Below are 26305 nucleotides of genomic sequence, written 5' to 3'. Positions count from 1 at the left end.
ATCGGAGCATCCGGTGGTAGTCGGAAGAACCGACGCCATGATACTTTGGTGCAGAAGGGAATCGAAGCCAAGTCAGCCTATAGGCACCGGTTGAACCGACGGTCCAAAATAGGGCATCGGTGCAATGGCCGTCCTTTGTACCAGAGACGATGTCAAGTGCCCAGAAGAAGTTTCTTCAGCACCGGTTCAACCGACGGTGCATCGGTGCATACCACCGGTGTAATGACGTCAGCGTCCAGGAGAAGATTCTTTCAGCACCGGTTGAACCGGTGAGGCATCGGTGCATTGCATCGGTTCAACCGGTGGTCTCTGCGTCTGCTGTCAGGACTTCAACGGCTACTTCATGTTGTGAGTGACCGGATGAACCGACGCTACCCCACCAAGAGGCGTCGGTTCTTCCGGTGATACGCAGTTTTTCAGCTGACCGTTGGAGCAACGGCTACAAGACTTGGTGGCCTATATATACGCCTCACCCCGTCCATTTGAAGTGTGCTAGAGTTGCTGAACATCCCAAACACACCCAAGAACATCTCCAACCACCATAGAGCTTCATTGTACATCATATAGGCTTAAGCACACTTGTGAGAGTGCTTAGTGCTTGTAATAGGGATTAGTTCTTGCGAGAGCTCCCTTGAGAGAAGTCTTGCTGCGGCAAGCAACTTGTGATCCGTCGTGTGACCCTCCGTCTTGGTGTGGAGTGGCAACGACACTTTGTGCGGGGGAAGAGGAGGCCCCCTCCTTGGTGGAGAAGCTCCGTAGTGGATTTCGGCCGGGTGACTGAGAGAGACGGTGGCGGTGCACTAGACTCGGTGTCTTGTGTGCACTTGCCTTTGCTTGCCGGCATCGCCTTGGTGGCGTAGTGCAAGACGGTGATCGGAAGAGCCTCGGTGTCCCGTGGACGTAGGCGTTTGTGCCGAACCACGTTACATGACCGTGTCTACTCGGGAGTTTGCATCCCTCTTGCACTTACCTCTTTACTTACCTTATTACGTTTCCGCATTTACTCTTTCTTGTGTGCCTTTACTTTCCTAGTTAGTTTGATTAGGATTGGCTATAGGTTGCAAGTTTTTAGGGGTAAGTAGAGAGTTGCATAGATAAACCTTAGTCATAACTAGCATGTGTAGGACGTGTTAGGTTTATCTTATGCAATTAGATTGAGCCCTAGGATAGAAAAGCGATTAGCGACCCTATTCACCCCCTCCCCCTCTAGGGTCGGACACCCCGGTGATCCTTACAACGGCGAGCAGGAGGAAGGCAAGCACGTGGAGGTGGCAGCGGCGGCGTGGGGCTCGGCGTGGCGAGCGCACGTGGGAGCAGTGCGTGGGCGGGCCCGGGAGTAGGACAAGCAGGACCGGGGCGGCCAGCGAGCGGCGCGGCCATGCGGTGCGCGTGCACGTGCGCACCCGCTCGTCGAGGCGGCAGCAGGCGCAGGCGCGGCGGGTGCGCGGGGCGAGCGAGCAGGGCGCCGAGTCATGCGCGTGTGGAGGCGGCCGATGGTGGGCCGAGCGATGTCGCGGCGCGGCGTGCCGAGCGCCGCGTGCGTGCGTGCGTGTGCGTGTGCACGGGCAAGCTGGGGCGGCGTGGGCGCACAGGAAGGCGAGTCGCGCGGGCTGGGCAGGCGGGGTGTGCGGCGCGTGCAGGAGCGGCGTGCGGGCGTGGCCGGGCTGGGCAGCGCGCAGGGGAGAGCGGCAGAGGGGAGGGCCGGGCCGGGCGTGAGCGCGGGCCGAGCGGGGCAGAGGAGGGAGAAGGAGAAGGGAGGAGGGAGGAGAAAGAAAAGAAAAGAAAAGAGAAAATGGAAAAAGAAAAGGAAAAAGGAAAAAAAGAAAAAGGGAAAGAGAGAGAGAAGAGAGAGAGACGGAGATTCGCGCCACGGTGATCGCGGCGTCGACCGTGGGGCCGGTCGGCCGCACTCAGCGGTCGCGTGCACGCGCTGACGAGGCCACAGGAAAAAGGGGTCGGGGGTGTTGGAGATCGGACGTTTGGAACAGAGAAATATTCCGGGAATTAGGGTTCAGGGTTTTAGGCGGATTTTGAGCTCAGCGATGAAAAGTTTTTGGAAAAAAATATTTTAGCGCGTGATTTAATTTAGTAAATTTTCCGGGATGTCACATATTGCTATGTGTTTCTTCTAAAAACTAAAGATGAGGCGTTTGAATGTTCTAAGACTTATAAAGCTGAGGTTGGGAATCAATTGGAAAAGAAAATTAAATGTGTTAGGTCTGATAGAGGCGGTGAATACTTTTCCAATGAGTTTGATCTTTTCTGTTAGTAGAATGGAATAATTCATGAGTGGACACCTCCATATTCGCCTCAGTCTAAAGGAGTTGCCGAAAGAAAGAACCAGACGCTAATGGACTTGGTGAATGCCATGTTAGGAACGTCCGGTTTGACTAAGGCATGGTGGGGGGAGGCTATCTTAACAACATGTCACGTTCTGAATAGAGTTCCCACTAAAAATAGTGAGATAACTCCATACGAAGGATGGAAAGGAAGGAAACCTTCGCTGCATTACTTGCGTACGTGGGGCTGTTTGGCCATGGTTAGAGTACCAATTAATAAGAAGTGTAAGCTCGGACCTAAGACAGTTGATTGTATCTTTTTAGGGTATGTGCACCATAGCACAGCTTATAAGTTCTTGGTGATAAAATCAGACATGCCTGACATTTTAGTTGATTCACTAATGGAGTCACGGGATGTTACCTTCTTTGAGAACATATTCCCGATGAAAGCTGCATATTCTCTACCTAGTGAATTTAATGAGTTTATTCCTGAACCCACACTTGCAATTGAGCCAATCGAAAATCCACCAAAAAACAGAGAGGATGACAGTGAAGTAGCTCCTAGAAGGAGTAAGACACAAAGGACAGCAAAGTCCTTTGGTGAAGACTTCACTGTGTACCTTGTTGATGATACTCCCACAACCATTGTAGAGGCATATGCATCACCTGATGCTGAATACTGGAAGGATGCAATCCGTAGTGAGATGGACTCCATCATTGCAAATGGTACATGGGAAGTAACGGACCGACCTGTGGGCTGCAGGCCAGTCGGCTGTAAGTGGGTTTTCAAGAAGATGCTTCGACCTGATGGTACTATTGAAAAGTACAAGGCAAGGTTGGTGGCTAAAGGTTATACACAAAAAGAAGGCGAGGATTTCTTTGATACCTACTCACCTGTTGCCAGATTAACTACAATCCGAGTGCTGCTATCCTTGGCTGCTTCCCATGGTCTTCTTGTTCATCAAATGGATGTGAAGACGGCTTTCCTAAATGGAGAGCTAGAGGAGAAAATTTATATGGAATAACCTGATGGATTTATAGCACAAGGACAAGAGGGCAAGGTGTGCATGTTAATTAAGTCCTTGTATGGCTTGAAGCAAGCGCCCAAGCAGTGGCATGAGAAGTTTGATAAACTTTGACATCTGCTGGGTTCACTGTAAATGAAGCCGACACGTGTGTGTACTACCGCTATGGTGGGGGCAAAGGAGTAATCCTATGCTTGTATGTTGATGACATACTGATTTTTGGAACAAGTATCGATGAGATAAATGATGTAAAATCATTTTTATCCTAAAATTTTGATATGAAAGATCTGGGGGAAGCTGATGCGATCCTGAATATTAAACTCATTAAGGGTGAAAATGAGATTACTCTTTTGCAGTCTCATTATGTGGAGAAGGTATTATTGAGCCATTTTGGCTATACAGATAGCAAACCTTCTCCAACACCTTATGATCCTAGTCTTATACTTTGAAAGAATAAGAGATTAGGAAAAGATCATCTGAGATACTCCCAGATTATTGGCTTGCTAATGTATCTAGCTAGCACAACCCGCCCTGACATCTCTTTTGCTGTAAGCAAGTTGAGTAGATTTTCATCTAATCCAGGAGATGATCATTGGCGTGGTATTGATAGGGTATTGTGCTACCTGAAGGGTACAATGAGCTATGGGATTCACTATTTAGGGTACCCAAGTGTACTTGAAGGATATAGTGATTCAAATTGGATTACGGACGCTGATGAGCTAAAGGCCACAAGTGGATATATATTCACATTGGGTGGTGGTGCTATTTCGTGGAGATCTTGTAAGCAAACAATACTTATAAAGTCTACCATGGAGGCTGAGCTCACGGCTCTGGAGATAGCTTCTACTGAAGCTGAATGGTTAAGAGAACTATTGATGGACTTACCCGTGGTTGAAAAACCAATTCCTACTATTCTCATAAATTGTGACAATCAAACAGTTATCACGAAGGTGAAAAATAGCCAGGATAACATGAAGTCCAACAAACATGTGAAACACAGGCTAAAGTTTGTCAGGAAATTGAGAAGCTCCGGAGTAATAGCTGTGGAATATATCCAGACAGCTAAGAACCTGGCAGATTCCTTCACTAAGGGGCTATCACGTACTGTGATTGATAATGCATCAAAGGAGATGGGATTGAGACCCGTGTGAGTTAACCTCAGTGGTAACCCAACCTATGTGATCGGAGATCCCGTGAATTAGATCTTGGAAAGAACAAGCCGTTGGTTAACGGGAGAGTACACTTAACCTTTAACCCACTCCGTTGGAGATGCAGTACTCTCATTTCTGTAAGGTAGGCTGACTTAGTCTTAATGTGTTCTGAGGCTTTTATAGCGGGATACTGTCCTACAGAGTGTCCTTGAAAGAACACACCTATGTGAGCTCAACTGGTGGTCACAGTTTGTAAGAACTGGGTATTCTTTAAGAAGCTCATGAAGTGAGACATGTAGTATGACCTATACGCTCCACACGCGGGGTAGGCATATGACGGCCTAGTATCAATCAAGACTTCAAGAGAAGCCTGTTCACACCAAACTGCCAATTCAAGGCTTAGTCCATTGTGCAGTTGTGGGTTGGTCTATCTTGTAGCTCTAGGTGGATGTTCAACCTTAATCGGTCTCCACTGGAAAGGCTGGTATATTAATAGTACTATAGTACAGGGAGGATGAAGCGTGCCTCTGGGATCTGATGGGGGATTGTTAGAAGTTTTGGGCTTGGCCCAAATAATAATTCCAAATAAATCCCAAAGGCACACTCACACATGCATGAGGTGGTGGGAAATTTTAGTACCACCTTGCTACTCTAGGTGGAGTGAGACCAACTTAAATAGTTGAGCTGTATCCACTTGGTTGAAGCTATGGAGGGGAGGCAAAGGAAGCTCCACACGCGCGCGCGCGCTCGCTCGCCTCGCCGGGCCAGGCGTGGCGTGGCGTGGCGAAATATGCGGGCGCACGACATGCGTTTGCATGGTCCGGCAAAATTCTCGTCTTAACCTTGCGGGCGTGCCATCGGTGTCGGGAGAGCAGGATCTCCGAAGCCCCGCGTCTCCTCGTGTCCCTACACGGGATAGGGGACGTATAAGGTTTTTGGGAAGCGCCGTTCGTTTGCTTCGCTGGTCTGCTTCGTCTACTTTTGCATTGTTTCGGTGCCGACAACCCCACTGTAAGAATGTCTAAACTCTCTCAGCTATTTGATCTTGTTTTCTTCATGTCTCTAGCATTAGGTTGTGTAGTGCCAGTGGTTTATTCACCCTTGTCACCTGCTGTTGCTCCTTTTATGATTGTCGGAATTAATTTGTTCATCACTAAAATGCTGTTTATTCCAACAGGGCTCATGAGTAGTTCTACCGACACTTGCATAGAGTGGTCACAAGTCATACTGAGTCAAATTCAATCAATTTTGATAAAATTTTATGATGTGAATGTGTGGTTTTTAATTTCAGAGTCCGGCTCTTAAAGTGGAACCACATTTATATATAGTCATAATGTTTTGCACAAAATATACATTTCAATCCATCCCAATCCATATTTACATAGAACTTGCTCCGTTCCGCCTTATTATCTAATACAACTCATTTTGATCCACTAAATACACTCCACATCAAAACACATCTTATAAAATCCATTTCAACACACCCCACTAGCAGGCCTACGTGTTGTAAAAGAAAAATGTACTGGGCTCACGAGTCGCCGAGTGTGCGTGTGTGGAGGACCTTATCTTATCCCTTAACTATTGCATGACTCTATTTTTTTTTCAGGTCCAGGTTCTAACGAATTGGTACTGTAACAGGGTTTGTTCTTTTTTTATATCTTCAAATACTAGGTTCTGCTCACATCAGTTGTAACTTGTACCTGTAGAATTGCTCGGGTGATCAAAATCACAAGAGATGAACGGTGTATCACAGAAGATTTTTTTTGTGTCCGCATCATAATCTTCAAATACCAAGTTTAACTCATTCGTGAAGAGTCTGAATGACTTCAACACCTCATTCCTCATGTCAAAAGTAATGATCCACGCCTTTGCGTCAGATTGAGGTCCTCTTAGGATGAAGTGGATGATGTTTGAATCCTGCTTGCTCACAACCGGATGCTTCGGCACCCAACTTGGCAGAGGTAAGTGTCGAAAGTTGGGGAGTGACCAGAGATCATCAACTTGGACAACAGTGCCCTTCACCCACTTCAAGTCAGTCCACTTCAACGACCGAGTCGTTATTTTGAAACCAGAAGTCTTCTTAGTTCCAAACAATCCATCGTCAATACCAACAAATTTCACTTCACCTCTGCTGACACCAACCGTCCTATATGCCTGAGGTAACTGGCAGCCCCGGGTATAATCATGATCTTGGTCCCAAATGTCAATTCCAGGTAGCTGGATGAACTGAAGCACTGGGGAATCAGCAAACACATCGCAATTGATCATACCCCGGTGATAGTCAACCCAGAACATGAGCCCATCGAGGGCGAACATATCATCCGACTCCCATATGAACTTGTAGAGACCCTTTTTGGGATTGAAGGGGATGGGGAGATCTAACACATCCCATCGCTCTGTGGATGATGAGAAGCGTGAGAGCAGGCCTGTCTCATCGTCGCCAATGACACTTGTATGAAACCCTGCCACGACGAAGTCCTTGCCTCGGCATGCGATGCCAGTGTGTCGGACCGGGGCAGCATGATCTGGAAACTGGGGGAGAAGCTGCAGGCACCCCATCGCCGGCTTCGGGCGGGACTTGTAGACGAATATGTTGTCCTCGTAGGAGGGGAATGGAGGATCACGAATGACGGCCACCACCATGTGAATAAGAAGCAGATCACCATCAGCGGCCAATGGCATGGGCTTTACGTGCACTTCGGCATTAGTGTGTAGCTGGAGATAGGAAGGGGACGGCGTCTCGGCGAGACGGAGGGACACCCGGACCTCCCGGTCGTCGCTCGCAGCGCAGATGGCGAACCCGGTGGAGTCGGCGGCTGGGCCTTCCTCTAGAACCACGGGATCTAGCAATGCCCAACTCTGGTAGGCTGCTGCTGCGGGCTTCTTCTCCCATGTCCCACTGGGGGTGAGGACTGCCGCGGCGGCGGGGGTTTCCGCATGCTGTCGAGAGGAAGATTTGGGGATCGGCCCCAAATGAGAGATCTATTTTTTTTTATCTTTTGCCTTCTCTGTCGAGAGGAAGTTCTTGATCAAGAAAAACAGGAAAAAAAATTAAAAACAGCATTCGAGACAGGACAAATTATTCAAATATGCAACCAGACCAAAAGAAAGCAAAGATAGAGCAAGTTGTTGCTAACAAAGCATTGAGGCGCGACACTCTAAGCAAAGATTCAATCGCAATGTAGAATCCTGCATATATCAAAACAAGTGAATCAACCGATGTTAGTCCATCTGCAGTAAGTACAAGAAAGAAGAAGCACGTAACACCAGGAGAAAGACAGGCTTTGCTTGCTTGTTGTCGGTACCCCAGGACTGGGGTACCCCCTCTTGCTGTGTCTAGGCAAGGGCCTTGTAGTTACCCTTGACTACGTCCAAACAGCCGGACCCCTGTGGTCCGGAGTCCTGTTCTCCCGACAACGGTCCCGGACCTGTCTCACGGCTGGGAAAGGTCCAGGAACACCGCGTGTCCCGGAAGAGGCAGGCGCTCAGCCCGAACAGCCGGGGCTCCGGACCTCCCGTGGAGTCCGGACCCCCGTGGAAGTCCCGGACCCCTCATGGGGTCCCGGACCCCCTGTATAGTAACCGGACCCCTCACTAAGGGATGAAATCGACACCCCGCCTCGAGGTGGTCCGGAGCCGCCACGTGTCTGCAAGATATGCCTGCCTGGTTTCCATACTAAAGCTCACCTACCACTGCATTCATTGCGGTAGGTGGACGTTCGCATTGATATAGCAGAAGCTGAGGCGATTCATTGACCAAGGAACACTATTGATCGCGTATTACCAAGATGTGTAGTGGAGCCGCTGGCGCCGCCCGCGCCGCGCCTGTCAGTCTGCCCAGACAGATGGATACGACTGCTCGGCTTCACCCATTATGACGCCTACATAATAGCCTCAGCAGGCCACGCCGCAAGCTACGATACTCCAACGGGCACCTAGCTGACGGGACAAGAGAAGACTCCCCTGAGTCAGAGGGGCGGTGGGGTATGGAAGCATATCGGAGAAAAGATTCTTAACTACTGTAGCCATTTAAGTACTCCGCGCAGTATGCTGCACAGTCACGTTGGGCCCACTTGTCGGGGCCCCAACGTCCTATGTAACCGCACCCCTTGGTCTATAAAAGGGGGGCGCCCGCTAGAAGAAGGCAGGCTGGGTGAACGCCAAGACCCGGCAGAGGATAGGTTCATACACAACCAAGAACAATACTTCTCCCAGTGGACGTAGGGTATTACGCTCCGGCGGCCCGAACCACTCTAAATCGTGTGTTCTTGTGTGCCTGTCTCAAAGCAAGATCAGCCCAATCGCCAAAGTACTTCCCCGAGTCCTCCCTCACTGGGAATAGGTGGGTGCGCTCCGCCACCCGGCTGTGGGTACCCTAGAAATCCCGCAACACTTGTCGTAATAAAAAATTCAGAGCTGCACTAAACAGAAAAAATTCTACACTACCAGAAGAAGGTTCCAAGAATACAAAAGTCACTAATGATATACAAGCTCCAAAACAGTTAGAAGTCATAAAAGAAGGTAATAAGCTCAATTGTGCATACAACTCTGCCAATCAAATACGAAATGCACCCACAATTAAAATTAAAAATCTATCCTTCATGAACAGACATACCTCATTAATGTGTCCAACCAACAATGACGGGGACGCATCAACACACTCACTGAGATCGATGATCATGATAATGGTAAGACTATCAAGTGCATTCATATTGTCATGCAACATAAAAAGTAACCAACATATATATTAACACATTTGTACGCAGGTGAAGGGGTCAAATTTGAAGAAGATACCGACGAGGAAGATAACATGATTTATGGTTAATGTATGCTTATAACACCTTTAAAATATCTATCCATCATCATGTCGTATATTTTCCTAATTTCTGAAATCCTACAACTCAAAATACAATGGAAAGAAGATGTAGAGGTTGAAATCAAGGAAGACGAGAGAACCAATACTGAGGGTTCAAACATCATTGATCCATATGACATCATCTATAGCAACATACCAGACAACGCACACATGCTAAAACCTGAGGAAAACTATGCATTTTGTGATGCAAAGAAATTTGAGCATGAACCAACAAGGCTATGCTGCCAGAATGGACAAATCGGATTAGCAAATCAAGAAACACCACCTCAACTCATGAGACTCTGGACAAGCAGTGCTACGCATTTTTGGAAGAATATAAGGTTTTTCAATGGACATTACTCATTCACTTCCCTTTATTTTCGGCTTGATAGAGATATAGCTACAATGAGAAATAGAGTTATTTACACGTTCCGAGCTCATGGTTATGTCACAACATACACTCATCTGTTAAAGATGGATTATAACCTAAGCACCTGAAATTATATTTTTGATAAGAATGTGATAATACATGGGAACAACAACGAGATACAAGGTATCCGATCATACAATGGGCTATTGCAAAGGAAAAATGTAGCAGTGATGCCTGTTGGAATGACCTCAATGCTTTACTTTCACTCATCTTGAAAGAATCATCGCTTTCAACTCATACGGCCAAAGTTTATCCCCCTCATCTATTAACTCTTGGCAACAACTTCAAGAAGCTATTTCGGAAATCTATTCTAGGCTAAAAGATTGGGACATACATCAGATGCAACCCTACTTTCTTATCACATTCGCAAAACAGCTGTGTTTGCTAGCATTTACGGCATAAAAGATATTCTGACTAAAAGATGCAAAAAAAGGGAAGACGAGGGCCCGACTTGGAAGGCATGGATTTAGATTGGTTAACCCTGAGCTTTTGGATTGTAAGTTTGAAGCCATGGTCGAGCTACAGGAGTGTTACAACACCATGTTCCAGGTATGCATGGTGGATTGTGATCATTAGCTGCTCCCTCTTAAAGCTCGCATCGCGGAGTTGAACGATCTCTTGCTCTCTACCAATGAGCAAATCCTAGATATTGTAGCTGGAGCTAAGGATTGGACCCTACTATGACATTACTACACTACATGGCAACTTTATCATCTTCGACTTGAGACCTCTGATGCCATGGTATGGCAAGAGGGGAAGGGAGCACCCATATTTATAGAACTCCATGGCTCAAATGGTTTTGGCATGTGTCCATCTTCTACACAATTCTTTACAAAATATGTAACTCTAAAATTTTTCTCTTGTTTATCTAACCATACAAATATCTAATTTTAGAGTATTTCATATTTCACCATGAAGCATGGTAACCATGGTTCATGCATACTCTCTAATCTTCTAGAAGCTTCTCACAATTATACATTTCTATTTCAAAACCATGAAAACCATGCATAAATCTATTAGTAATTTTGCATGTAAAAATGAAATGAAGAAAATTTCATGCACTGAAGTATGTCTTGGGCTTCATTCCCTCATTACGTCGTTGATAAAATACTAATTTTTGTAAATGATGAAGTTCAATACTAAACTAACAATAAATAAAGACTAATTATATGGTTTAGCTGGCTAAATAACCCACAATTTAGCGGCTATAGCAGGATATATCCAGTTATTAGCAGATTTAGCGTTTTAGAGCTAAGAGATGGATATCCAGTTTCGTCCTCTCCCAAAGGCTATAACTGGCTATTTAGAATGTTATGCATATGTAAGCTATGTTAAAATCTGCGCAAAAGCTTGTTGACATTGTATAGTAGTATTTTTTTTTTGCTTCTTGCTGTTTATTTGGGTTCTTTCGGTGTTCTGTGTTCCAAATTCAAGCGAGATGCCATTATTAGTACAAGTTGCCTACTGATTTAACAAGTTGCTTGATTAGAGTTTAACAAGTTGGACCTCACGGGGCACCTCGCGGGGTAACTTGTTCTATTATAACTACTCGTACAGAAGTAGGACTAGTCAAATAAAAGAAAACTACTCGATAGACATTAGGGAGAGCCCCTTAAGTAGTATTCGACTAGGATTTTCATGTAACTCTGTTCCTCCAGATTATATAAGGGTGGGCAAGGACCCCCTCGAAAGATAATCTCATCTAAGGCAATACAAACAACCACACAAGACGTAGTATATTATGCATCTCGCGGCCCGAACCTGTCTAGATCTTTGTGTTCCTTGCACCATGGACTCCAGAACTAGTCGATCCCTTTCTTATAATCCTACTTCTTGGGGGTATCCCTGAGTAGTCTTGGCGGCTAAGCATCGACAGAGCCTTCACTCACGCCTCGCCCCAAGCCACGTGGCCTAGCCGCTAGGGACTGTCGACATCGCCTCTAGGGTGCCACACCACCACCGCACCGTGCCGAACGCCGCCATGACATCGCGTTCGCGATGTGCACCGGCCCTTGGGGCATTTCCCGTGAATACCTGGAGGGCACCCTACACCCCACATAGACCACCACGCACGCACACACACACACGCCTGCACGCACCTTGGCCACACCGAATCGCCTGAGCCGCACCAGATCCTATCGCCGTCGACACATGGGGCCGAGCTGTAAGAGGAAGGATGAAGCCGCTGACGAGCTAGCCAGGTTTGTCAGGGAAAGGTGGAGGGAGAAAAGGAAAAGAGAGAAGAAGGGAAATGGGTCGAGGCCTAGAAGGCACCGTCAGACCAAGCCGATCTTCAGGTGAAAATCGTGTAGAGAAAAGGATGGGCTGAACTGCCACTTTCAGCCCACAAGCATAAACACAACTTTCTTTTCCTTTTTCTTTGGAAACCTGACATGGGGTGAGGACCACTGCTACGGGCTTCTTCTCCCACGTCCCACTAGGGGTGAGGCTGCTGCTGTTGCGGGCTTTTTCCACATCCCACCAGAGGTGAGGACTGCCGCCGCGGCGAGGGTTTCTGCCATGCTATCGAGAGGAAGATTTGGGAACCGGTCCCACGAGACCTTTTCCTTCTATGAGGTCTGAGGACGACGAAAGGGGAAAACTCAAAAGATCTGAATTTTTTTTGTTCGCCTTCGAGGAGGAAGGGGAAACAAAAGAGAGAGGCAACGCAAGCCCGTTGTCATCCATCCACAGCCCACGAGCACGCGCACGACCAACCCACGTGCGGAGCCGGGCTGACGTGTCTGGCCCAGGTCACATCCGTCGCCCATTTCAGTTACGACACGAATGCTGCTAAGGCCAGTCTCAATGGGGAATTTCATGGGGTGTTTCCAAGGATGACACATCATCTTTACAATCTTGGTTTGCGGGATGAAACACCCTCTCTCAATGCACAATTTCATAGTACAATTTCATAGGCTAATCTGAACATTTAATTGCTGCATGGTGTTGTGATCAATTGTGCCATACAACAAACTATGTAGCTAAATCCAAATTTGTTGCCAATTGCTTTTCGTCAGTTGCTGCCCCATTTGCTCCATATTTTTTTTTTGTTTTCCTTTGCATACTAGAACATGATCATATTAGAACTAAGATAGCTACGAACATGCAAAACCACGAGAAGCATCAAGGCCAGGAACGTTAGGCGACCCGTTTTTGAAGTTTGTTGGCCGCAAAGACAAAGTTGGGCTGGAGCTCACCTAGGAGGCGACAACGTCGGCCATGGCAGCGGCAAGGCCGCTCAGCTAGAGGGCCTCCCCAACGAGATTTAGGGCTGGCCGGTGGGCGGGATCGGTGGAGGACCTCGAGAGGTTGCTTGGTTGGCCATGGCTGTCGGGAGATTGGATCTTGCCTCTGCTGTGGCGAGGAGGGGGCAAACGCGGGAGGGAGGAGGGAGCACGAGACGAGGAGAGGGTGAGCACGGGAGCGAGGAGGGAGCACGAGATCGACCGAATGAAACGAAAAGCGCTCAGTGTGGGTTTCATCGTGGTTTCACGGTGTTGGAAACATCGCCCGAGAGGTTTTGTGGGGATGAAACGTGTTTCATCTCTCTCCTATTAAATTTCGGGCTGTTTTGGCATAGCTTTTAGCTTCTTCTAAAATGACTTCTAAAACTACTTTTCTGGTGAAGCTGCTTCTCCAGTGAAGCTGAAGCTGAAGTTGAAGCTGCCGAAGCCACATATTCCAGCTTCTCCACCATAGTGTAAGCTGATGGGTTGCTTCATGAATTGTTTCATTGATGAAGCTGATGGAATTTTACCCAGTATAGCTTTAGCTTCGTGTGAAGCCCTTTTTAAAACTCCTCAAGAAGCTATGCCAAAAAACCTTATTAAATGTTCATGAAACGCCTGTGAAACCTGGTGCATTCAGACTGGCCTAATCCCATATAGCCACGACTGGAAACCAGGATTGGAAACCCCAAACTACCCTTCAAATCAAAAAGGCTAAAGGAAAGAAAGAAAAAAAAAAACAGCCCGCACGCATCGAGTCACTCCCTCCCCTCTCTGCCTCCTCGCCATTCCCCTCGCACTCCCAGATCTCCCCTCCCCCCACGCCTCCTCTCTCGCGTCGCCACGATGGCCGACGAGACCCTCGACCCGCCGCCGGACGCGGCCCCGTCGACGACGCCGCCTCCCGCCACCCCCGCGGCGCTGCTCCGCCCGCGGCGGGAGGCGTTCGAGCACGGCCTCCTGCCCATCCCCAAGCTCATCTTCCCGGAGGGCACGCTGGCGCAGACCCTCGCGCAGCTCAAGGAGAAGCTCGCGGCCGCGGCGAGCCCCGGCGGGCGCGTGGGCGCCGCGGCGCTGGCGGAGGCGCTGCAGATCCCTCAGGAGCAGGCGGCGCTCGCGCTCGGCACGCTCGCGGCCGTGCTCCCCGCCGAGGACCCCGCGCTCGGGGACGGCGCCGGGGACGCCGCGGGCGCGGACATCCGCGACGTGCTGCTCTTCCTCTACATCCAGTCCTACAAGCGCCTCGTCCCGCGGAGCGCGCACAAGGACTCGCCCGCCGTCGCGGACGTCTGGCCCTCCACCTCCGCGTTCGATGGGTACCTCTCCGCGCTCTCCCCGATCCAGGTCAGGATCAACCGGGCCCCGTTCATTTGATCGCTATTCCTTTTTTTATTTTCAAAAAAGGACCCGTGCTGCTCGTAGGATTGCCATGTGAATGCGCGTAGTTTATGCATAACAAAATGTGTTTCTCGTTTATCTGCACATTCAGTGTGTCGTCTCAGAGAGAGATGGCGCCGCTGTACCCAGCTATAACTATACCTAAGATTCCGTTAACATATTCATTGACTGCTGAAATTGTTCTATACTGAAGACCTGCATTTTCCTAGTCCCAATGGCATGCTTGTGTCATAGAAACCTAGTACAATCAAATTGCTGTTACAATCACCTGTCATGAGTGATGGTGATGGGGGACCCACCTCCCGTTCTCATTTGAAGCTGCTGTAGGTAGCGTCAGACTGAGGCTGGTGACATACTTCACTAAACATTTATGGCCATGTTTGTTTTCGTTTATAAGCGGATTCTCGGTGGAGAAAAGCAAGAAGGCCACCCAAACGCCTCGATTAAAATCCGATTGTGTGCAACGCGGCTTCCCTAGGAATCACGAAGACAACGTGAATCACGATTCCCACCAACGCGTCCCCGACCTCGCTTCGCTGGTAAGCGAGCGGCTTTTTTCCTTGCTGCCCTCCGCCTCTCTCTCCCCGACGACCTTTTCTCCCCGTGCCCCCTCCTGCCGCTTCCTGCTCGCGCTCTGACGCCGCTACTGCTGCGCCGCCGCCCACATCTCGCGGACCTCCCCCTACCTCCCTGGTGCCGCGGCGCCGCCCGCCCTCCCCCTGCTGCCACGCCGACCACGGACGGAGGCGGCCAGTGGGCACAGAAGCTCCACGCCCGGGCATGCGCAGGAAGCTGCGGTGGCACCCGCAGCCTGCCCTCCTGACGGCGCCACCCGTCCCTGCGTAGAAGTTGTGCTGCCACCCTGCAAAGCCCCCCGACGGAAGCAGCGCCTAACGCCCTGCAACCTCCTTCCCGGATCTCGCCGCCGCCCCTGCAGGACCCCCAACGGAAGCAGCGACCGCGCCCCTGCATCCCCGACCGGATCTGCGCTCCACCCCGACTTGCGCTCGACAGAGCAGCCACCAGCGTCCCTGCCCCAGCCTGAATTGAATGAGTGTGCATGATTTTTTTTCTTTGAGATACTTGTAGTTGCTAGAACAATTTTTTGGAATAATAGCCCCTGTATTTATAGATGGAAAAGTTAGGAAAGATTGTGGCGAAATGTGTGCTGGTACAATTTTTTGTTATATTTGTGATATTAATCTATATGATCGAATAGTAATATAATTATGTAGTAAAAATACTTAAAAAATATAAGAATTATTGAATTCTCCTCGTATTCACCAGAAAAATGTGATATCATCAGCCTTAGATGCATTTTAGACATTTTACCGACTCAAAATAATCAGGATTGCCAAACGCTCAGCTTATCCAGACAGCCGATTCTTCAGACAGCTGGCTTATCTCAGAATCTTGATTCTCAGAAAAGCGAAGTCTAGAAAAGCGGAAACAAACAGGGCCTATATCATCTCTCCAGCAACCTGAAATTGAATCCTTTGAGCTTATCATCAATCAAGAGCTTGTAAATCTTTCATCATCGGCATGAGATATTGTGACTGCAGACTTGTGTGGTGGATGCAATTTTTGTGAAAGAACTTGGAAACAGTGCAAACATGTCGCTAACCTTGTTCTCGGGTGCAATTGGCTCAACAGTCCACCTCAAATTTTGGAACAACAAAGAGAAATTTTGTTCGTTTGGTCCGTGTGCGATTGCTACAATTTCCGGCTGCCTCATGAATTGCTTAACATCGGACAGAGTGAGCGATCTGTTCAGATGAAAAAAACGCTCATAACTAATTAACGAGCCAACCCCATGACATGTGTGGCAAGTCTGTTTACTGCCATGCCGATGTCCTGGTTGATGCCATGTGGCCCTGGTTGATGCCATGTGGCCCTGGTTGCATTTGTTGGTGCATTGATGGCATTTTACCCTCAAAATAATATTAGTGTAGTATTTTTGCACTGTAAACTTGCAGCCACCACGCAAATGTGGTACTCACAACCCAATTTACTCTATAATTTTGACATCTTCTGCCTTGCAATAATTCCAAGTTACATTGTTTTGCAGCTTGTTCGCAGTAATAGCCGTCGTTTTATGCCTTCTCAAGCTGACGAGGAAATTCATCAGTTATCTTATCTGCAAAAGCATATGGCAAATATTCTTACTCTCTTGGCAGATTCTGTTGAGGGTGAGGGTGACGATTCTCTGGTATGACACCTTTTCTTTTGAGCGGTGTGCTTTGGTAGAGAAATTTATCATGTTTTTTGTTTTTTGACTTTCATACTAGAGTGAGCTGATGATAAACGGCTGATAGAAACAATCACATTAAACATCAGACTGGACATTGATCCCTGTAAAAATGTCAATGGCATGCAAAGATCTGTTTTCACTTTTTTTAAGATGTAGGCCTCTAAGTAAAACATGACGTGTTATGTACAAATTTGATGCAGGCAGATATATATGATCCAAATGATGCCTCATCAATTTTTTTGACTATCTTTTGATATTGTTTTCTGAAGAAATTGTCTTTTGTTTTTTGACCAAGAAGCTTAAATTTTGGACTATGGATTAAATATCGGCTGAGTTTTCTTTAGACTAGACTCATGGAATATGATATTGATGTCTATTCTATGTGCCTTATTCTTCTGTGTATGGGCAAAACAGCTGCATATGATAAGACCATTGTGTTGCAAAATGCTCACTCTAAAGAGGTTGTGGCCAGGTTTTGACAATGGAGAGTTTTGAGCACCTTGGATTTCTAGTTCAATTCTCAGAAGGAACTTCCTTAAGCCAGGCTGCTACATTTTTTGCAAACTCGGATCCAGACATGCCTGCTGCTCCCGTCCCTGCTGCTCAGGTTCTTGATTGGATGTCACAGAATATAGCTTCTTCACTGGAAAATTCTGCTGAGAGGTCTGCAGTAAAGGAAAGCAACCAGCAAACTGTATCTGATCTTGATGTAACCATGGCTGAGGCCAATACAAGTCATGCGCGGAGCAGCACACCAAGTTCCAATCCTGCATACTACAGAAATGTAACTTTTGTGGAGGGCTTTTCAAAAACCTCTGTTGTCAAGCATGCATCTGATGTCAAAGGGAATTCAATAAAGGTACATTGATAGTTTCTTGCCACTAGCTAACTTCTGGGCCTTGAGTAGGGCTGGAGACTTTAATCTTTGTTTTTCTTCTTTAACATGATCAAAATTTCATTCCATCCCCATCAGATATGCAATGTAAGGTTGAACTTCAACATTCCTTAATACAAATTATGGTTTACAAGTTTTGGAGTGCTTACATTAATGTCTACATTTTTCTTTTACTTGTTGCTTTGGACATTGACATGGTCCCTTTACACACTAATTGACCATAGCATTTTTTATTATACATGAACAGATCTAAAAGTTATGTGATATTGGAGTATCTTTCATGCCAAATGTGCTAATATAGTTTCTGTATGATCAATCTAAGCACCTCTGTGATCTCTAGAAGGACGCGGTCTTCGTATCTGTGTGTAGTTGTAGGTCTGGTTGTACACGTGTGGTGTGTGTGGTGTGTGCGTGTGTAGGGTGGTGCGTGCGTGCGTGTATGAACAGATGCTACAGCTGTACCCAGATGAGAGGCGTCAAAAAAAAAAAAATCTAAGCACCTCTGTATCTGTAGGATCAAAGCCAAAAAAGCTAACCACTGCCATACTATCATGACAAATAAAAGAGAATGAAGGTCATAATGGTTGTGTTTATATGGCACTCCAAACACTGTCAAGAGTCATTTTTTTGCTGGATCTGCACCATTCTATTGCTGGCCCTTAGGAGACAAAACACTACGATGTAGCCTTTGGGTAATCTGAGAGATGATAATTCTGACTATCATTAAATTGGTCAGTGTGTATAGAAGATTGAACTTGGGAGAAATATGTGGGCCAATAATCTGATCTGGAAAGGTCAATGTGTAAACTTATGTTACAGTGGAGACTAGTCCTCGCCATGCATCAAGCATTTTTTGTTGGCATAATGGCATGCATTTCTGTAGTTGGTTTATGAATTGAACAATGAAATCTCAGGGCTAGGATTCTATGTTTGCTGTACTGCGAACTCAAATTGCATACTCCTTTTGTAGGTTCTGAACTGCCATGATTCTGTTATCTACATATTAGCACCGGTGAAGTATGCTACTGTTTATGGTTGTTCTGATGCTACTATTGTTCTTGGTGCTGTTGGTAAGGTATGTGTTTAATTCTATTCCTGCTGTTGTAGATTGAAATTTTCTATCTGATTACCCTGTTTTATTTACGAGTTATATTTTGCTTACGAAAGATTCTGCTTGCTTCCTCTATATTTCTGAAATGGATCTGATACCTGCCACCTATATATTGAGCTATGGTGGCTTTGTTCATACGTACAGATTTCATTTCTTGGTACTCTTATAGGCAAACTAAAAGATAACCTGCCATTGACTTGGTTATTTGTTATGGTTTGTAAAATATGGTTGGTGTCCAAATGCACCAAAGATTATGACTGTTTAGGAGTTTCAAATTTTGAGCTCTCAAGGAATGGGACTACAGCAACGCGATTTTACTTTATGGTTGCAGTCTTGCTAATATAGAATTATAGATTTTATAGAATTTTTTATTAGAGTTCAGGAAACAAGGCTCCGGGGCCCTGGCCTCGTTCATTGCCAAAGGATCATGTTTTCCGAACATTTAAGCATAGAATCACATGATATCCAGCCAGCATTCCATTCTAACAACTACTGAAAGTTCAGGTGAGCATCTCCATCATCCATTGCTCTCTTGTCAGTGGCACATCTTGTTTGATCGGCTTTTCTGATCCCATCTCCAGAACCACCATGGTCTTAATCTCCCTTGCTAGTTGCTACAACCTCAAAGGTTGCTTGGTAAGCTCTGTTAGCTTCAAAATGAGCTAGTCCACCACCTCCCTTTGTGACGCTGGGGCATAAAATCCTCCATCTTTTCAAGATCACTGCCAAATTATTCCGCATCAGGTTCATATCCCTCCATTCCAATCTCTGAAAAAAAATCGCCTCTTAACTTCAATATGTTATGGCAAGTGGAGCCAATCCAGGGCCCCACGCGGTACTGTAGTATGTGTACAGTACCACGTGAATAGTGCACAATCCGATTTGATTAGATTGATTTGGTCTATTAGGAAAGAGATAAGATAGATTGATTCGGTTAGGATATTGCTTAGGGGTTAAGTCAGTCGTCTATATAAAAGAGACTATCATGTATCTCTTTGAGGCAAGCAAGATTAGAACCAAATACTTCCTAGAGCCTCCAACGTGAGGGCGGGTAGCCTCTAATCCTGCTATCCACCATATCATTTGGTATCAAGAGCCTTCGTTCCTGCGACCACCAAATCCCACCCAATCCCACCCATCGATCCTTTCCCTTGCGCCCAGATTGGATCGATTTCACCCCTGTTCTTCCATGAATTTCATCTAATTCCACCCTAGATCCAAGGTTTTAAAAAACGCTAGACGGTAGGCGAACGCTTGCCTATGGTTTAGAGTTTTTTGTGATTAAACGTAGATTGAACATGATTAAACGTGTGTTGTGATTAAACGACACTGTGATTAAACGCAACGCTTGGCCACCGTTCAGCATTTAATCAAGATTAAACGATGTTTAAAAACGTTTTTTTAAAACACTGCCTAGATCGCATTTGCTGTCATCTTTGACAACCACCATGGGAGTTCCCAAGTTCCACGTCCCAGACTTTGATGGTAGTTCTGATCCCTTGTAGTGGCTGCACCGCTGCAACCAAGGCTTTGATGCATGGAAGATTACAGAAGAAGACAAGATGTGGTTTGCCACACTCCGATTGACGGGCGTGGCTTATCAATGGTACTGCAAGATCGAGAGGAACCGTGGCATGCCGACGTGGGAGCAATTTGCCGGCAAAATCAGCCGCCGGTTTGCGTAGGTCCCAGCACCGGTCAAGCCATATGCTCCATCAGGCATTGTGGCACCAGAGGCAACTGCTGCGACACCAGTAGCCCCAAGGGCACCTCTTCCGGCAGCAGCACCTGGAATTGATGTCCTGCTGGCCTCCGCATCTCGGCAGCCGGCCTCTGCTTCCACCCCGGCAACCCCGATCTGCTCGCAACGGCAGACCCCAACTCAGCTATTGTTGGAGTTGCCACCTTCTTCACCAGCATCTTCACTCCTTGTGCCATCACCGGCGAAGCCTGCTGCTCCGTCATCGCCGCCAACAACCCCGGTGGCGCCTCCGGCTATTCATCCGTTCGCAGCCTCTGGTGACTTTCAAAAGCTCCTCTTCAGCGACTCCACCACCATGGCCTGTCTGCCGTATCAATAGCCCGTCCTCAGGAGGAGAGGAGCGCACCCTGTTTCTGATGCCACGAGGGAACCCGATGCCGGAGCCGATCTGCATCTTGGGGACCATCTTCGACTCTGGCTGGATCCATCCGCATCACGACTCCGGCCGGTCCATCGACAGGGGCGCCTCCGCCTGGAGAGGCACTAGGGGCACCACCGAACGGACGGCGCTCGCGCTTGCGCCCGCATTGCATGCACGTGCGCCGGCGCCTGCATCCGTCACTCTGCCCCGAGCACCCTGCCGCTGGAGGACTTTGCAGTCTTGTAGGCGCCCACCGCGTCGTCCTTGGGACGCTGGGAGCCTGGGACCACTATCAGCTCGATGGCACGAGGTACAAGGGCGTCGTGCTCCTATGCGGCGGCTGCGCCAGCGAGTCCGCCATCACCACCACCGACGCCGACGAGGCCATTCCGTTCCGCTACCTCGACACCGGCGACAAAGCTGCTTTCCCCTTCGCGCTGCCCACCATCCGCACCAAGCTAGAGAGACGGCTTGGTTTTGTTCCTCTGCTGCTACTACGGCCATGGCTACTACACCGTCGCCGTCTGCAAGAACACCATTGGGGAATTGCAGCCTGTTGTTCTCGCGGCTTCTCTTGCCTTTGTTGCTCAACTTCAACATTGCATGGCAACCACCTTGGGCAGCATCCATGGCCATTTCCATCTAACAGCTCGAGGACGAGCTGTCTTCGAGGGGTGGTGAAGTGTTATGGCAAGTGGAGCCAATCCAGGGCCCACGCGGTACTGTAGTATGTGTACAGTACCACGTGAATAGTGCACAATCCGATTTGATTAGATTGATTTGGTCTATTAGGAAAGAGATAAGATAGATTGATTCGGTTAGGATATTGCTTAGGGGTCAAGTCAGTCGTCTCTATAAAAGAGACTATCATGTATCTCTTTGAGGCAAGCAAGATTAGAACCAAATACTTCCCAGAGCCTCCAATGTGAGGGCGGGTAGCCTCTAATCCTGCTATCCACCAAATCATATATCAAAGTCCAGCAGAGCTGATCATATTAACAACACAAAATTTCTTTTTACTAAGCCATTTCCCAGCTACATGTTAGATTATGGAGGATGCGGGTAACTGTTACCTTTCTGCCTCTTGATGGCTACTTTGTCAGGTATGAGGAGATATAGTCTGGGTTGTGATGCACTGTAAAGTGTGATATGGTGTGCTCCTGCCATCCCAAAATAAGTGCGCTTCTAGAGTTTGAGTGAAGAGTTCAATGTTAGTGTGAAATTACATATATACCCCTATAAAGATGTAACCGTTGCACCTCGAGAGAAGTGAAAGTAAAAAAAAAAGACAACTAGAGTTAGTTTGTCCCATTTGTAGATGTACACTTATTTTGGTTCAAATTTTGAACTCTAGAAGTGCACTTATTATGGGACGGAGGGAGTAGAGATGTAAGCTTGGACCATGGGCCCTTTTGTCAGTATGCATGCCTTGCTGAAAGAATCAAGCTCTGTATCAAAGAGACACACCAGTGGCATTGAATTCTGTAGCTATCTCCACTATTTCTCCACACCAGTGGCATTGAATTCTGTAGCTATCTCCACTATTTCTCTAGCTCCTCTGATATCCCACTCACCCCTTGTTTCAGCACCTTCACAGGCTATCCCAGTAGTTACTAACATTTGTAAAACTCAGCAATTGATAGGAACATGATTTTGTTTATTTGTTAACAAACTATATTTACATGTCTACTTCGATTGTTTCATGCTGTCAGGTAGTAAAGGTGGAGCATTGTGAAAGAGTGCATATCATTGCAGCTGCAAAACGAATTTGTATTGCCAACTGTCGTGAGTGCATCTTCTACTTGGGAGTTAATCACCAACCTCTTATTTTGGGGGACAACCATAAATTACAAGTAAGATATGTTACTCCTTTTCCTTCTGCTTTTTAAGGCATTAGTAGGGGTGATGGTGTATATATTTGATTGCCCATCCCTTAAAATGGGTGGCTTAGGTCAAAGATCAATAGTGTTCACTAGTCAGGGTACATAGAAATAACAAATGACAGACAATATTCAACTTATTGGTGTGATTTTGTACCATACTTCATATTTAATTATTTATTGTGCTAAATTTCCTTTCCTATATCAACAGGTTGCCCCATTCAATACGTGCTACCCGCAGCTGCAGGATCATTTGATGCAAGTTGGTGTTGATCCTAGTGTCAACAAATGGGACCAACCTTTTGTGTTGGGAGTTATTGATCCACACGATTCATTATCCCATCCTGCTGGGGTGTCTGATGTTAAGGCTGAATCTGCTTCATGTCTGGATCCTGATCTATTTACAAACTTTTTGGTATGTGGAAAGTATACTTTAGGCTTTTGATCTGTAAATCCTTGTGGATGCATAAAAAAAGCACAGACACAATCAGTCTTCCTCCTTAAATTTATTTTTCGCTGTTCCCAATGCGCTATTAGATTTTGCATATAGAAACATTGTTTCTTGCCTTGTTCAACTTCTCCTTTGCAAGGGAGCATTGAGCCCATTTTGCAAACATGTCAGCCGTGCCCAGTAATTACAATGTGGTAACTTGAATCATCCTGCATGCTAAAATACTTGAGCTAGATCTTGATGTATTTGTCATGTTTCTCTCTACTGATGCTTTCAGCTGGAAAAATGCATTTCAGTATCATTCGACGCATTCTATTGATAACTAATAGAATTGTAGGTCCTTTTCTATTAAAAATATTACAGCAATGACTTTCTTTCTGCAGATTCCTAGTTGGTTTGGGGATGAAAGGCAAGAGCCCACAAGCTGCAATCCTTTCCCATTGCCTGAAATTTATGGTGCATTCCAAAGTAAAAAGGTACACTAAGTGGCTAATGCTATAGAGCTAGACCATACCATAATCCCTTTATCTCTTAAGCAAATGTTGTAATGGCTTCTATAATGCTTTCTATTTCAGTACAAATAATAATTGATATTTGAGCTGCCTTATTTATTTAACAGTAGATGAATGTAAGAATACTCCAGTTTATGCTTGTGACACCTCCACACCTGTTGCTCGCTATTTACAATGGTGCAGGCACCTTGACTCATTTCATTTGTTGCAATATATTCTGTTATGGATACACTATACACTGCATTCATGGGACAATCATGTGATTTTTTCTATATTTTTACATAATTGAATGGCAAAAAAAGAGAGATAACATTAACATTTGGAAACTGGGAAGAAATTCTTGGCCATACCTGCATATCATCTCGTTTTCATCACTAGTGCGACGTCGATCCTACTGTGTCCTAGTATACTCCAATCCTAATCCATCTAGATGGAGGTTTGAAACTAATATTTCTTGCTGTTAGCAAGGTAGTCGGTATCCAAAGATATAGTGTAAATGTTGATACATTCTTGAACGTTGTTGGACACTGTTTGTCCACACCTCTTTATTTACCAAGCGTGTTCCTAAAGGCGACATGTTACTAAATAAGTTATTCATTTTCAGCGTTCTACTTTGGAAGATATTCAGAAGACGATTCGGGAGTTGCAGCTTGATGAGAATCGGAAAAGGGAATTTGCAACTGCCCTTCATGCACAGTTCAAGGATTGGTTATACGGTAACATACTAACATCTCATCAGTACTTTCATTTATTTACCATCATTTTATTATACACTTTGACTGTGGGTTTACATCTAGAAACCTTTGGTGTTGCGCAATTTTATGCCAGTTACAGTTGATAGATATGCAGTGAAATGGTAATTACCGGACAGCGCGAGCAGACTTAGTTCTTTACCCTTGGGAAGTATATCTTCCTAATTCCTAAACCTTGCTTCATCATTGAATTAAAATGTGCACAATTGCGCAATATGCGACACCATAAAAACTTTTTCTTACTGTTTAAGCTAAATACCTTGGACTGTTCTCCCCTAACATGTTGTGGTGCATTACTCTGCATCTGTATGTTACAAATAACCAAGTAGTGAGTATAATTATCTTTCCCTTTATTTGCACTGTATCTACTTTTAGTACTTTGGTGGTATATAGATCTGATGTTTTTTGTTTGTTTGTTTACCCAATAATAGGTTACGACCTCATAAATGATAAGGTCAATCAATTATGTCTGCTTCCTTTTCCCTTCAAGGAATTGGCAGTGCTCCTGGTTCTGGCACTTTTTTTTAACAACTGTTACAAATGATATTAGCTGAAAATGATATTAGTCAGTTTCGTCCAGACCTTGTCTGGAAAACCCAATTTGTTTTCATGGGAGTAGTAACTGGAAATCCTTTTGTTTCATGTCCTCAGCTTCGGGCAATATCCGCCAGCTCTACTGTCTACAAGGTGATTAACCAAGCAATGATTTGCACTCATAAACGGAATTGCACACCTGCAAGACTGTTTATCCTTTTGCCGACTCCAAAACATTCGACGATTGTCGAAGCTGACCTTCCCGGAGAAGATTTCCGCCTGCTCACCCACCCAGCATGTAGTATTCACACAAGGATGTAAAAAAAAAGTGGAGTGTATTATTTCCTTCCTTTTTTCCCCTACAGATTCATGATTTTTCCCAATTTCCCCCAATTCTTCTCTTTGCTGCGAGTTGGGTACTTAATTAGGATGTAATATTGTTTTCCTGGTGTTTACTCATTTTTGGCCCTTCATAACACCCACGAGTATGTAATAGGGATCATTGGATCAACATTGTTAAATAAACATTTCATTTCTCTTTCTTAAGCAGCTTTGATTTGTCCATGTAAACCTGTACGGGTCATAGAGAAGTGCTTTTGTTATCTGATCCCTTCCCCAAATCTCTGTCCACTCGGTTTCCCATTTTTTAGGCTTCGTCCAGCCCCCGTAATGGCGGTCGGTCGAAAATGGCAGAGTAATAAATGATTGAATCATTGTAGTGGCCAGATGCTAGGGACAATGGAGAGTGACCCTCCAGGAAAGCGAAGAATTTTCAGTTTCTGGGGCTGTTTGATTCACTAGCGCAACTTGCGCTACTAAAGGAATTTTACATGCATTGAGTATTAAATTAAATTTATTTACTAAATTTTTTCATAGATGGGTGTAATCTTTCCAGATGAATTTAACGAGTCAAGTTTTATCATGATTGGCTACATTACTGTTACAGTAACTATTCTTTAGTCATGTGGTCAAATATCTTATTAGATTCGTCTTGTGAAGTAGCGCGTGAAGTAGCGCAGGGATTATAGAGTTAGTTTCATAAACTATTTTATTTAATACTCTTAATTAATGATTAAAGTTATTTGCAGTAGCTTCTGCTAAACCAAACAGGCCCCGAGAAAGCTAGGAAGGAGGGCAGTCACGGGCCAGAAAATCTTTGCATGCAATTATTGTGCGCTGAGCTACGGCGGGTTCACCTTACCGTTTGCACTGCAGATTTTACGTTTTTATTATAGCGGTAACTATTTTTTTGACTTTTGTATTTTTAAATTTTGAATCGGAAAACACTAGTTACCGCTACCAATAAGTGTTGCCGACAAGTAACGGTAACGGTAAAAATCACTGGTAACCGGCGATTTACTGCTGGTAAGGTGAACACGGGCTACGGGTGCATGCACATGCACGCTGGGCTTCCTTCAAGCTCCGCGC

General features: G+C 46.0%; 1 protein-coding gene across 1 annotated transcript; it reads left to right on the top strand.

Annotated features, from left to right (window-relative positions):
• Positions 1–13728: 13728 nt before the first annotated feature.
• Positions 13729–25426, top strand: LOC120654963 (TBCC domain-containing protein 1-like). Its single transcript, XM_039932649.1, has 9 exons — positions 13729–14314; positions 16437–16577; positions 17092–17478; positions 18485–18589; positions 22461–22601; positions 22840–23043; positions 23463–23555; positions 24196–24307; positions 24995–25426. Exons 1-9 carry the CDS (start codon positions 13817–13819, stop codon positions 25036–25038), a joined length of 1725 nt encoding a protein of 574 aa, XP_039788583.1. The 5' UTR covers positions 13729–13816; the 3' UTR covers positions 25039–25426.
• The last annotated feature ends 879 nt before the right edge of the window (positions 25427–26305 follow it).

The sequence above is a fragment of the Panicum virgatum genome, chromosome 1N (genome assembly GCF_016808335.1).
Source record: "Panicum virgatum strain AP13 chromosome 1N, P.virgatum_v5, whole genome shotgun sequence".
Taxonomy (NCBI): Eukaryota; Viridiplantae; Streptophyta; class Magnoliopsida; order Poales; family Poaceae; genus Panicum; species Panicum virgatum.
The sequence above is the reverse complement of the archived record's forward strand: the minus strand, read 5'-3'. Positions and strand labels throughout refer to the sequence as shown.